The sequence below is a fragment of the Melozone crissalis genome, unplaced genomic scaffold, assembly GCF_028551555.1.
Source record: "Melozone crissalis strain CALT ecotype California unplaced genomic scaffold, PUWL_Pcris_2 ptg000061l_1, whole genome shotgun sequence".
NCBI lineage: Eukaryota > Metazoa > Chordata > Aves > Passeriformes > Passerellidae > Melozone > Melozone crissalis.
In genome coordinates, this window is record NW_026535839.1 from 1,200,716 (window position 1) to 1,213,225 (window position 12,510).

At 46.2% G+C, this 12,510-nt stretch overlaps 1 protein-coding gene across 1 annotated transcript in view; it reads left to right on the top strand.

Moving 5' to 3' along the window:
- The window catches only part of AFF4 (ALF transcription elongation factor 4), a 41,943-nt gene extending 32,336 nt beyond the window's left edge, over positions 1 to 9,607 (top strand). The window contains exons 13-22 of the mRNA XM_054287655.1: positions 2,062 to 2,150; positions 3,643 to 3,880; positions 4,813 to 4,910; positions 5,428 to 5,491; positions 5,627 to 5,763; positions 6,146 to 6,217; positions 6,860 to 6,953; positions 7,638 to 7,681; positions 8,417 to 8,637; positions 9,144 to 9,607. Of these exons, the coding sequence (XP_054143630.1) occupies positions 2,062 to 2,150; positions 3,643 to 3,880; positions 4,813 to 4,910; positions 5,428 to 5,491; positions 5,627 to 5,763; positions 6,146 to 6,217; positions 6,860 to 6,953; positions 7,638 to 7,681; positions 8,417 to 8,637; positions 9,144 to 9,262 (1,176 nt within the window). The 3' untranslated portion in view covers positions 9,263 to 9,607. The remainder of the gene's footprint in view (positions 1 to 2,061; positions 2,151 to 3,642; positions 3,881 to 4,812; positions 4,911 to 5,427; positions 5,492 to 5,626; positions 5,764 to 6,145; positions 6,218 to 6,859; positions 6,954 to 7,637; positions 7,682 to 8,416; positions 8,638 to 9,143) is intronic.
- Positions 9,608 to 12,510: the final 2,903 nt, after the last annotated feature.

The following is a 12,510-nucleotide window of genomic DNA, read 5'->3' on the forward strand; positions in this document are numbered from 1 at the left end:
GACAGCTCAGGGCAGGGGCTGAGCTGGGCAGGAGTGGCTGTGCTGCCGTGTGTAGAACCCCTGCATCATCCTGTGTGCTGGTACACACATCTCCTGTGTGCTGCTACAGGAGACTGCTGGGGTTTTCTTGCAGAAACCCCTGTGGGAGTCTGAGCCCTGTAGCCAGAGCTCAGGGAGATCACAGATCTGTGCCTCTGAGCTCTGCATCCAGCCCTCTCCTGCCTCCCTGGAACCAGGCCCTGCTGCTCTGCAGGCCAGCTCAGGCAGCTGACCCAATGGGAAATCCACCTGGGAAAACCCCCAAAAGTCAGTTCTCAGCTGGATCAGCTCCCTGAGCCATGGAAATGCCCATTGCCAGGATAAGGGATGGGGCAGGACTGGGCCTGGGCCATCAGCAGCAGCAGCAAACATCTCAGGTGCCGCTTTACTGGGATCAGGATCATCTCTCCATAACAATACTGACTATTTCCCAAAAGCATTTCATCTTTTCAGCTAGAAGTAAGAGGCAGGAATGGCTGGGGGGCAGTAAAATGGCAGGAGTCAGTGGGGGAACTGAACAGAGGGGATACTCTTGGAGGGGGAATGTGAGAAGTCAATGCTGGTGTAATTTTAAACTGCTTTTTGAAAGCTCAGCACGGGGACCCTGTATAAAGGGCAAAGCTGGGGCTGTCAGCTGGGCTCAGTGATCCAGGGAGTCTGGTTTCCAGGAGTGTGGGGCCATGAGGCCCTGGGGAAGGGATTCAGAAACCCCTGTGCTGCTCTGATGTCCCTCTGACAACTCCATTTTACCCTGTCCAAGGGATCTGGCAGGGGTTGGAGGCTTTGTTGACATCTGCAGCCCCAGGATTGTGGCAGATCAGTCCCAGAGTCACTTGAGGAGATGGATCATCCCAGTTACAGCAGTTTCCCACTGAGGAACCCAAGTAAACTGGATCCCTGGCTGAAGTCAGTGTCCTGCAGGAGCCCTGAGATGTAACTGCAAACAGATTTATCCTGTCCTGTTCCTAACTGAGATTCCTGTTTTCTCTCATGAGAAATGAGCTGTTTTTGTAAAAAGGGAATAACTGTGCCCACTGCAGTGAACAATTACTTTTGCAGGTGTTGCTGTATAGCTCCTGATGTTCCTGGGAATGCACTCACACGTTCCAGTGCCTCTGAATTCCCTGACTTCTCTCTCTTTGGCCAGTTTTGCCTTTAAGCACAAATTTGGAATTACAGTATTAAAGATCTGTGCTCTCATATCCAAACCACAAAGCTTTGGTGAGACCAGTTAAATCCAGGATTTATCCCAGGAACCATTTAAGCAGTGCTGGTTAAATGTTGTGAAGCCTCAGATCCCTCTGCTGCTTCCTGAGGGGATGGGAACCTGGCTGAGGCAAGGACAGAACCCCTTTCCCCACCCTGCAGTTTAACTTTGTGCTCCAAACCCAAGTGCCACCCTTGATTTCCTAATTTCCTGGGTTTCCTTGATCACAATTCTCAGGTTTGCAGCATCAGTAGCAAAACTGGGGTTTGTTACCAGATGATTTATTCTGTGAGGCCCCATTTTCCCTCTTACTCACTGGATTGATCCCTCCAGTGCTCAGTGAAGACATCTTAGAAATTTACCTCCAAGACCCTGTGACCTGAGGATTAAATTGATATCAATACTTAGTCTTCAGCATCTCTGAGCTGACTTTAATAGACTGATTAGAGTTTACCCTTTCCTGGCATTGATCAGACACCTCTTTAGACCCCACAACATCAAATCTGTCTCCTGGTCTTGCCAAAGCCTTTGGCAGATTTTCCTGAGATTTCATGGTTGTAATTTATCTGTGCTGAAATGAACAACTTGGCTGTTGCTGCTTTTATCAGGTTGTAATTTAGCAGCCAGACTGGGATTTTCATTCTGTTCAATGTCGAGGTCTGGTAAGGATTTGTGAGGATGAGGATGGGCCGTGGTTCTGGGCTCTGTATTAACTGTGAAACACCTGCTCAGTGCTCTCTCTCTGAAATACTCCACTCTCAGCGATGTGTAAATGTGGATCTTTGCTGGATGTTTTTCTCATTTGCTTTGCTCAGAACGAGGATGAAAACAGAGCCAGTGAAAGCAAGAAAACGAAACTGGAAGAAAAAGCTCCCTCAGGACACAAGAATTCCAGCAGCAGGGAGTGAGTATCTGCTCTTCCTGCTCTGAGGGTCAGGGTGCCTGTGGAGAGAATGGTGCTCATCTTGCCCCCTTCTCCTCTCTCCCACCCCAAGTTTTCCTCAAATAATTGGTAAAATTTCGTTTTTTCTTGCCCTTCAAACAAATTTACTTCAGAGCTTCTACAAGCAATTGGTGGAAATGAATTTCCATCCCCAAAAACATTGGCCAAGGACAATTGTGCTCCTTAACAAAATGAGGTGACCCCTCCTGTGAAGAGAATATTTCCTTCCTGGTTTTCTCTGATACACAGTGGGGCTTGGGTTTGGTCTAGAGTCAAAATCTGTGCTTTTAAATTAACCCCATCTGGGAATTCTCTGTTTAGTAAGTTTTAAACTGGGAATAAACTCCTGAGCTGGCTTTCTTTGGGAAGCTGATGGCACTGAGCTTTGGATCCATGGATTTACCTCCCATCTCTGTGATTAGTTAGTGCAAGAAAAGTGTGAGTGATACCAAAGCAAGGTAATACAGAATGAGCAGATCAGTCCCGTTGTTTAATGTTATTTCTGGATTCCCCATGCTTTTTGTGACACCTGTTATGCCTTTATTTGGTTGATTTCTTGGTCAGTATTAAACCACAGGAGAGATTAAGCTTTTTTCCACTGCATTTTGAAACTTCTGTTTCAGTTCAGGCAATGAAAACTGGTATAATTGTGTCATGGAAAATATTCCTGTCCAGTGAGCAGTTGCCAAATTACAGAGGTGTGAGAAGCTGCAGCAGTTTGGATGCTACAACTTTTGTTTGCCCCTTCTGAAGTAAACAATGTCTTACTGTTTGTCAGGAAACAGCTGTAGAATGAATGGATAGTTTTGATTTTTACCTGATATTTGATTTTTTTTTCTTTTTTTTGCCTGACTGCCAGTGCAGCTCTCTAAAGGACATTTAATCAAATGAAATATGATTTTTCCAGAAATAATGTGTAAAAATATTAATGGTGGGAGGGCAGGAATAGCCAGCAGCATGGCTCAGCAGCCAAGTGAGAGTGTCCTGAAAGGCTGTGCTGGGGAAGGTTCCCATTGCCTGGTTCCAGAGCTTTATCTGGAGCATCTTTCCCTGGAGCTGTTGGCTGCCTGGTGTGCACAGACAGCCTGGCGCTGGCACCGGCTCCCACTGCTGAAATTTGGGAGGCTTTGGGATGGTTTTTGGACAGAACTGGTGCAGGGGTGGGGTTTTATGGTTAGGACTTGTCTGGCTTTGCCTGTGCTTTCAGGTGAGAGCAAATAAAATGGTGAAAACAAGTTCAATCTGGCTTTGGAGAAACCTACTCACTGAGAGGATTGTTCTGCTTTTCTCCAAAGCTAGGTCTGACAGTAAAAATCTTGGGGGGGAAAAGCTGTTTAGTTAGAGATTTAAAAATCAGACTTTTGTGTGTTGTTTTTTTGGGGTTGTTTTTGTTTGTTTTGGTTTTGTTTGTTAAGGAAGAAACCCAAACCCTGAGTGTGTTCCTCTTTTCCAGGTCTTCAAAGCCAAGTGTTGTTAAAGAGAAGGATTTGCTGCCCTCCCCTGCTGCCCCAGCCCTGCAGAAGGATTCCAAGCAGGAACACAGCTCCAGGAAGAGAACAGTCAGTCAGTCCTCATCCCTAAAATCCAGCAGCAACCCAGGCAAGGAGAGCAGCAGTGGCAGCAAGAGCAGCTCCTCCTCCAAGCAGAAGAAGACAGAGGGGAAGGGGTCCAGCAGTGCCAAGGAAGCCAAGGTAAAGGGCTGGTTCTGAGCCTGCCTCCTGGTTTTGTTTAGTTTGAACTAAACAATCATTTCCAGTTCAGTTTAAACATCATTAGTGTGGGATGTGCATTGTTTCCTGTCATAGAGCCCCAGTGCCTTGGAAGGCCATAAATGAGAAGACACCTTGGAGAGATCATGGAATATGAATGCTTATCCTGCCAGATTCCTGTGTTAGTAGAGGAATCTGGTGCTGCTTGTTCATTGTTTAGGTGGTTAACCAAAACATCCCTAGAAAGCTGGAAATGGAGCTGTGAGGCTGCTCTGGTCTCCTCAGAGCAGACACAGAACTTGTCCTGGTTTCAGAGGACAGCAGGAGCTCAGCCCATGCTCACTGCAGGGATGGGAAGCTCTGACTCTCATTTTATGACATTGTAGAAAGATTATTGCAACTCCAGCTCAGCAATTTACAGAGCTCTCCATGGCTGGAGGGGAGAAAACATGGTTATGGAGATGGTGCAGAAAATGATCTGTAAGAGATTTAGGTTGGGAAGATAGATGTGATGGAATTAAAAAATACAAATGCCCCCCGGCCAGCTGTTAATTTGTGATATGTTTGCTGTTTTATACTCAGGTGTGCTTACTCATGTCTTCCTCAAAGGAGTAACTACTCCTGTGTGAGTTTTTCAAGGCAAAGGCATTCAGAGAGAGTATTGTTGATAGAAATCCTCCAAATCCTCCTCATCTCTGTTAGAGTAGGAAAGCAGGATTTAGAAACAGTGACAGGTGAGATGGAGGGAGGGATTTCCTGCCCCTGGTGTGTCTGGAAAGCCTTGGCAGAGTTATGGGAGCTGAGTTATTCCCAGAGCTCCTGCAGCCTGTCCTGCCTGGAGGGAATGGGGAAGCCATGGGGAATTTAGACAGCAAATGCTCTTCTTGTAATCATGGCATGGATTTCCCTTCCAGGAAAAGATCCTGAACAATTCCTCCAGCTGCCCTCCTGCCTCTGCTCAGGCCACGGAAAGTGTGAAGTCGAGGAGAGCAAAGCTTGTTTTTGATGATAGGTAAGGACAGAAAATTCCCTTTCCCTCTGGGGGGCTCTGGATCTCGAGCACAGGCAGCTCCCATGGAGCAGAGCTGGCATTTTGCTCCACAGAAGATGTTACACACAAGCTCTTTGTCAAAAAAATACCTTGAAAAGAAAGTAAAATAAGTATTTCACCATCTTGTGCAGATTTGAGGTTTCAGTTGGGCCAATTCAGGTGTCAGCTTGCTCTGAAAGCACTTCTTTAAATTCACTTTACAGATGAAATTATGTTTGCACCAAATGAAAAATAACTTTCTGCTTAAGAACTTGCTTGAAATACTGTTGGAATTACCTGAAACCACAGAATTAACTTGAAACTACTTTTAACAATTTTTAGTTAAGTAAATTAACAGATTCCTTTAAACAGTTTTATCCCAGTGTAGCTTGAGTTAGAGCAGAAAAAGCCCTGAGATGTGGCAGCATTAAGGAGCTGTGCTACAAAAGGCAGTGGCAATGTTTGGCTCCAGTGCCTCAGTCCGTGCCCTCTCTTGCAGGACGTACTCAGCTGATCACTATTTGCAGGAAGCAAAGAAGCTGAAACACAATGCAGATGCTTTGGTGAGTGGATGTGCAGTGTCCCCCAGTGCGTGCCCTGTCCTGGGGCTGGTTTGCAGCCTGTGCCACGCTCCTGCCCCCCGGGCTGGCACTCCTGGCCCTGGCTGCTCTGTTCTGAGTGTTCTCCCTCCCTTGCAGTCGGACAGGTTCGAGAAGGCCGTGTACTACCTGGATGCTGTCGTGTCCTTCATTGAGTGTGGGAATGCATTGGAGAAAAATGCTCAGGAATCCAAGTCCCCGTTCCCTATGTATTCAGAAACTGTGGAATTAATCAAGTAAGCTTTGCAGGGCTCCTGCAGGGGCAGCTGGGTGGGGGTGCTCGGGAATCAGAGGTTTTGCCCTCAGTTTTTGAGATCTCTTGTCATTCCCAGTAACACTGGAGCAGTGACCAGTTCCTTCCAGTTGCTGGGGTTTAAAGCATTTTCAGGAAGGGGGAGGGGATTTCTGCTGAGGCTTCAAGTCCCTCTACAATGAGTGACCCAAAAGGAGCAGAATTATTCTGGTTACTGCTGAGTCAATGCTTTATTCTGGGCTGAGAGATGTTCCTAAAGCAGTGGGGACAGCTGAAACTGGAAATTCCTGACAACATGAGTGCTTTGTGAATGATAACTGAAGGTGGGTTTTGTTCTGGGGCTGATTTGCTGCCTTTCTCTGCAGGTACACTATGAAACTGAAGAATTACTTGGCCCCGGATGCCACGGCTGCAGACAAAAGGCTGGCAGTGCTTTGGTGAGTGTGCTGGGACTCCCTGCAGTGCCCTCCTGCATTTCACATCTGTAACCTGCACAAAATGCTGCTTTGCACTGAGCTCTGGGGTGTTCCTGAGCCAAACACAGGAGATTTCCCCTTGGCTGTGCACAAGCGTTCATCTGGGTCTGGTGGCTGTATATGGGGGTGCTGCCAACAAGGGCCAGCAGCGTGGAAGGGTGAGAGCAGGAGGTGCCTGCTGAGCTCTGAGGCAGGGCTAAATCACACCTGGGCTGGCTCTGGGGGCTGGCAGGAGCCCTGAGGCTGAGGGAGAGCCTGCAGAAGCTGTGGAGCGCCAGAGGTTCAGGGGGAGCAGGGGGCAGGCCCTGGCAGGGCTCGCCTGGCACAGGGAGCAGTAAATGCTCCCCTTGCCTGGACTGGCTGGGGGCTCCAAGCCCAGCAGCAGCACTGAGAGTTCAGTTCCAGCTCGAGGCACACGGAGCTGTTCCAGTTCTGGATTCCCTTCAGGATTTCAAGGTGGTTGTGGGTTTTCTGGTTGAGTTACAACTTGAGGGCTGAGTTGGCAGAGAGAACATCATGACCACAGCTATTAGATTTTTGAAATTCACGGAGTTGAGATAAACCTGACTTTAATTGTGACTGATTTGTCCTGTCTTTGGGCAGCCTTCGGTGCCAAGCTCTGCTGTACCTGAGGCTTTTCAAACTGAAAAAGGAAAGTGCATTGAAGTACTCCAAAACTCTGACTGAACATCTGAAGGTAATTGCATCTGTATTTTCTGAACATTAAAACCTAATGGTGTGGAAGGTCTACATCACTTTAAGTTCCCAAATCCAATTTCAGACTGCTGCATGTGAGCACCTGTTTAGAACTGGACTTGAAGGTTTATTAAAGCTGGGCAGAGCTTCAATAACCATGACCCTGCTGGTCCTGGCATGACAGCTCTGTTAATTTGATCTTCTTTAATACATGTAGTAAGCTTCAAGGAGAAGGTTGGTTTCCCTGGGTTTAGAGAAATTACCCATGAATTTATCGAATTTCTGTGCAGCTGATTCTGAAGCTTCCAGCTCTCAGTGCTGAGAGGAAACAGGCTCATCACATACCCAACCTCTCAGATTTGGGCTATCTTTAATTGTTCATTGCCAGTGATAACAGATTCTTTCTGTTAAAGGGCTGAAAAAATCTCAAATGTTCTCAGAAGGGGTAATGGACTAATGCAGGTTTGTTTTGCTAAAATAACCCCTTAATTTGTGTCTTGGCTATCAGTAAAAAAGGATATTTCCCTAAATTACACTTTACTGTGATATTATTGAGAACATTACTTCAAAGTACAACTATGAAAAAAAAACTTGGTTAAAAAAACCCAAGTAAACAAGCAGATAAAATGTAACTAGTGAAAGTATAAGTACAAATCAAGTTAAATGTGTCTTTTTCCCCATACAGAATTGCTACAATAATTCTCAAGCACCATCACCTGGTATGGGAAGGTGAGTGGCAAAAGCTGCTACTTCAATTTCTCAACTTAAAGGAGGTTTTCCATTTCCTGTGTGCCAGGGGCCTCAGGGAGCAGCTTTTGGGGTGGTTATTTGAAGGGTGTGGACTTTGATCCATTTTTTGTGTAATTGTCATGGTGGAGGAGGGTGCTGCAGCTCTACAGGGTTTGTCAGGGAGTTTTGGTGTTTAATTTAATGCTTCTCCCCCCAAACAAGAGCTTTGTTAGTGCTGCAAGGCCAGAGGTTACCAGCACTTGCAGGATTCTCTGTTCCATAGTTTAGCAATTACTTCTGCTCTTTTAAACCCAATAATGAACCTTTGATAAATTATTCCATGAGTTTAAGGGTGGGGCCACTTCAGATTTCCATTGTGTTATCTGCAATAATGTTATACAATGCAATATTCTGGCAGTGGAGTTACCAGGTAGCTGTAATTTTTTCTGAAGGTTCATTTAAGCAATAAATTTAAGATTTTATTGAATTCTGAGATGCTGAGGTTGGGTAATTAGGTTTTGTAAGCTATAAATAATTATTGGAGGATCCTCAGCAGTTCCCAGCTTGAGATTTCCATTTGTTGAAGGGCAAATGCTGATTTTTGGTGTAAAGTGGGAGTGTTTTCCCATCCCACACCTTGAGTGTGGGCAGAGGGATCTTAGGGGACATCTCAGAGCGTGGTGTGTCTAAAGCTGGTGCATTTCTGCCTTTCCATCTTGCCCTCTGGGTGAGCAGCAAACCTGTTGGGATGCCATCTCCAGTGTCTCCAAAGCTGTCTCCAGGGAATTCAGGAAATTACTCTTCCGGGGCAGCCAACCCTTCAGGGAGCGGGTCCTCGGTGACGATCCCGCAGCGCATCCACCAGATGGCTGCCAGCTACGTCCAGGTCACCTCCAACTTCCTCTATGCCACTGAAATCTGGGAACAAGCAGAACAGCTCTCGAGAGAGCAGAAAGGTAAGGGGTCAGGAACCCTCCCAGGCTTTGGTTCTGTTGATGGAGCCCTAGGTGCTGAACCTCTGCAAAATCAGGGGGAAAGTGACACCTTGGGGTGCAGGGATACCCCAGGCTGGGTGTTGTGGTTGTCAAGATGGTGTTGGGAGTTGTGACATAAAAATCTTTGTTGCGTTTCCTGTGAAATGTTCAGTGTAGGAAGAGGAACTTGATGCATTTCCCTTTCTGAAATTCTTTAGTAAAGGAAGTTTGGCAGTAGTTTAATTTTTTTCAACCAGAGAAATATAAGTTTTAGGGGAAAACCAAGAAGTTTGGCAATGGTTTAGTTGTTTCCAAGCAGTCTTGTGCAGAAGATTAGAGACCTGGATTAGGAGTGACCTTTCTCCTTGACTCCCACTCCCCCACCTCTCCTCATTCCCTTTCTCTCCGCCCCGGCGATGGCTGCAGGGACCTGGGGTTGGGTGTGGTTGCCCAGCGTGCTCCTTTAACGTGTGTTTGTGCTGTTGCAGAGTTCTTTGCAGAACTGGACAAGGTGATGGGGCCCCTGGTGTTTAACACGAGCATGATGACGGAGCTGGTGCGTTACACGCGGCAGGGCCTGCACTGGCTGCGCCTGGACGCCAAGTGAGGAGCCCAGCCCGGGCCAGCCCCTCTTCAGCTGCCTCTGATTCCTCTCCACAACACTGTGTCATGTCAATAAGGAAGACTGCCATAACACATTGCTTAGTTGACACTAAGAGCAAGGAATGCTTTCCCATGTCTCCCATCCTCATTTGTGTTTTGTGTTTTACCCCAAATCAGCTGGTTCATGGACTTCTCCAGTATTCCCGGTTTAAGTTATTTAAATATTTGAAAATTTGCTACATAAAAGTTGTAGTTTCGCTGATCTGTCGTGGATAGATCATTGGGATTCCGGTCACAATACATGAATAGTCAGTTTAAATCCTATTTATTTTAATTTTTTTAATTTTAATTTTGAAAAGCCCCCTTTGGGGCTGGTTTTAGCTATTTCTTCTTCCCTAAATTTCCCCTTTTGAGTACTTAGAAATTAAACCTAGACACTTTATTTAAGTACTTTGTGAGCTTTGTTACTCTGTAATGTCTTGTGGTGGTAGAGCCTGTAAAAGGAACTAGGGTTGATAGGTTCTAACGAGTAGGGACACCATACTTCTCATGCCTAATGCCTATGAGTCGACTAATAAATGACAACTACAGATTTATTATTGCAGAATTTGTACTAAATAGAAAAGTTCCAGATATTCTTCTACGTATTGAGATACTTCATTTAAATGAATTATAAAGAAATTTATATGGAAAAATATTTAGCTGGATCTGCCTTGGATTGTTTCCAAGGCAGCTTCAAGCCATCGATTAACACTATAACAATCACAAAACATTACAGTAATTTGCATTTAATGTAACGTCCAGGCAATGGTGTAGGAATGACCTTCAGTTTGATGGGTGCGATGCAAACAGGAAAGGCTTTGGAAAAGGACAATCTCGTGCTTTTTTGCATCTCTTCATTTCAAATACCTTTTGTTTCCGTGCTTGTCGCTGTTCGACAGTTACAAAACTGGGGAGCTTTGTGGTTCCAAACCCAAGAGTAGCTCAGTTCCTACCAGAACGGTCATTTGCATCTTTTCCATTGACTGAGAAACCAGGAATCTTTAGTAGAACTCTAGGTCCATTTTGTCCTCTTAGGGTCTGCTGGGTGATGGACACTACAGGCCGGCAGTGCAGCCGCCGCCGTGGGGTGGGAGCAGAGCTGCTCCTGCAGGAAGCACTGTTCTGTGCAGGGTGGATGGCAAACTTGGCTTTACCACGTGCTGATGAAGGTCCCGTTCATGTCACATAATGTCCACTCCCGAGGGGGCTGCTGGGTGCCACAGAGGGGTGGTGGAGCTGCAGGTGGCCCCTCTCCGAGTGCAAACCAAAGTACCTTTCCATGTGAGGTGCTTGTCTGAGTTAAAGGTTTCAAATGCTACTGCTTTCAGTTTTGCTTAGTGCCCCCAACATGTCTGGTGTGCCTTATGCCTTACTTTTAGATGAAGATTTTATGAACTGTTTACAAGATGTTTTACAGCAGGACCAGGTATACTGTATGCAGTGGTCTTCTGCAGTACTTGGGTAAAATTCCATTTCCTTTTTCAAAGTCCCGGTGTCTGTCACACAAACTGACTCATCGTGGTGGTCTCCTTCCCCAGAGTCCAACTCTGAATCCTTTGGAGTGAGATTGTGGAATGCTGCTTTGTTTTCTCTCCCATTGACCCCTTTATTCTGTACCAGATATGAACGTGCATGTTCAGGAAAATTATTGCACTAAATTTTTTGTGTAGGTGTAGTTAAGTGCCAAAATCACGGCAACCTCGAGAGAAGGAATAGAATTCTACGCTCCTTAGTACTGCAGTATGTCCTATGGGCTTTAAGAGTTTAGAAGTTTTGCAATTAGTAACCTACTACAAGGTAGCTGCATCTTCGTAGAGCTTCCTTTGCGTCCCAGCGTGTTTTGTACTTCCAGAAAAGCTTTGCTACGTCCGGATTGACAAACGGGGAACAGACCTGGGGCTCTCCCTGACTCGACTCTTCAGGTCTGTCGGAGCATCCTTTTTATGGAATCACTGTGCAAGGTCACCTTTCTGTTAGTCTTTGCTGTTGGAGACAGAACTCTGTACCCTCAAACTCCCCGCCGTGGGCATGGGACACTGTCAGCTGTGTTTCCTTTCCTCCTCTGAAGTGCCTCGCACACCTCTGACGCTGAGAAATCCCTTGGTAGAAGTTGCATTCGTGGGTGGGTTTGTGTGTAGTGCTGCACTAGCCAGCGTGGCTGTTCTTGGCTTGCTCCTTTGTGCACAGTCACCATTGCTGTCAGCAGGAATGGTGGCATCTCGGGGAATTTTTTTTCCTTAACTAGAGTCCCACAAATACCTTTTGGTGTCGCGCGAAGTCGGCCCCTTGAAAACGCATCGCTTATCCCTAGAGCAGTGGATCTTAGAAATTGGCTTCAAACAACCGGAAGGCTTTTTTAGCATCATGTCAAAGTGTGGGCCTGAGCTGGTTGGAAGTGTCCCAGCTGGAGGGTGGGCTCCATGGTGGCCTGTCCTCTGGAGTGCTGCCCCAGGCGTTGTGTCCGTGCGGGGCATCCGCAGGGCCTTGGGGATGGATAGGAAATGCCTTGTGCAGCTGGGGCTGGTGCAAACAGATCAGTTCAAACCTTGCAATTCCAAAAGCATATCTTAATTTGGGATTGACCCTTGTTTCCAAGAGGAAAGTTCTGCACTTGATCAGATTTTATAGCCAAAAAAAAAAAAGCAATTAAGTCCTAGGCTTCCATCCCTCTGCCAAAGCAGGAGGGCTCTGTCCCTGTGCTGGGCAGCTCCCAGCACCACAGGGGGAGTGCAGGTCACAGGAGTGACTAAGGAGGGACTCCCCAGTCCTGGCTTCCCAAATGATTCCCTGGACAGGGAATATGGATCAATACATATCAATGCTGTAATTTTAATTCCCTTGCTGATCATGGCCCCAGTTGGTGAATCTTAAAAATGGCTCAATCAGACTAGGCTTGCTCAGCTATCTGTGCTGTTTGATTTTGCTCTCAGACTTGCAGGTTCCAGGCGATAAAGGTGCAAACCATTTATAATTCCAAACAAATCTTCAGGACCCCAGAGTAAACCAGCCCAAGAGTTTTGTTTTGATTTGAATCTCAGCCATAAAGCAGAGCAGACGGATGGCTCTCCTTGGCTTCGATGGCAGTATGCAATTTGTATTGTATGTGTCTTTTAATATATATGTATATATATATGACTCAGTCTGTCCAAAGTTATATGTTATACTTGTTTTTAGATTATGGTGCAACTGACTATATTGATATATTATTTA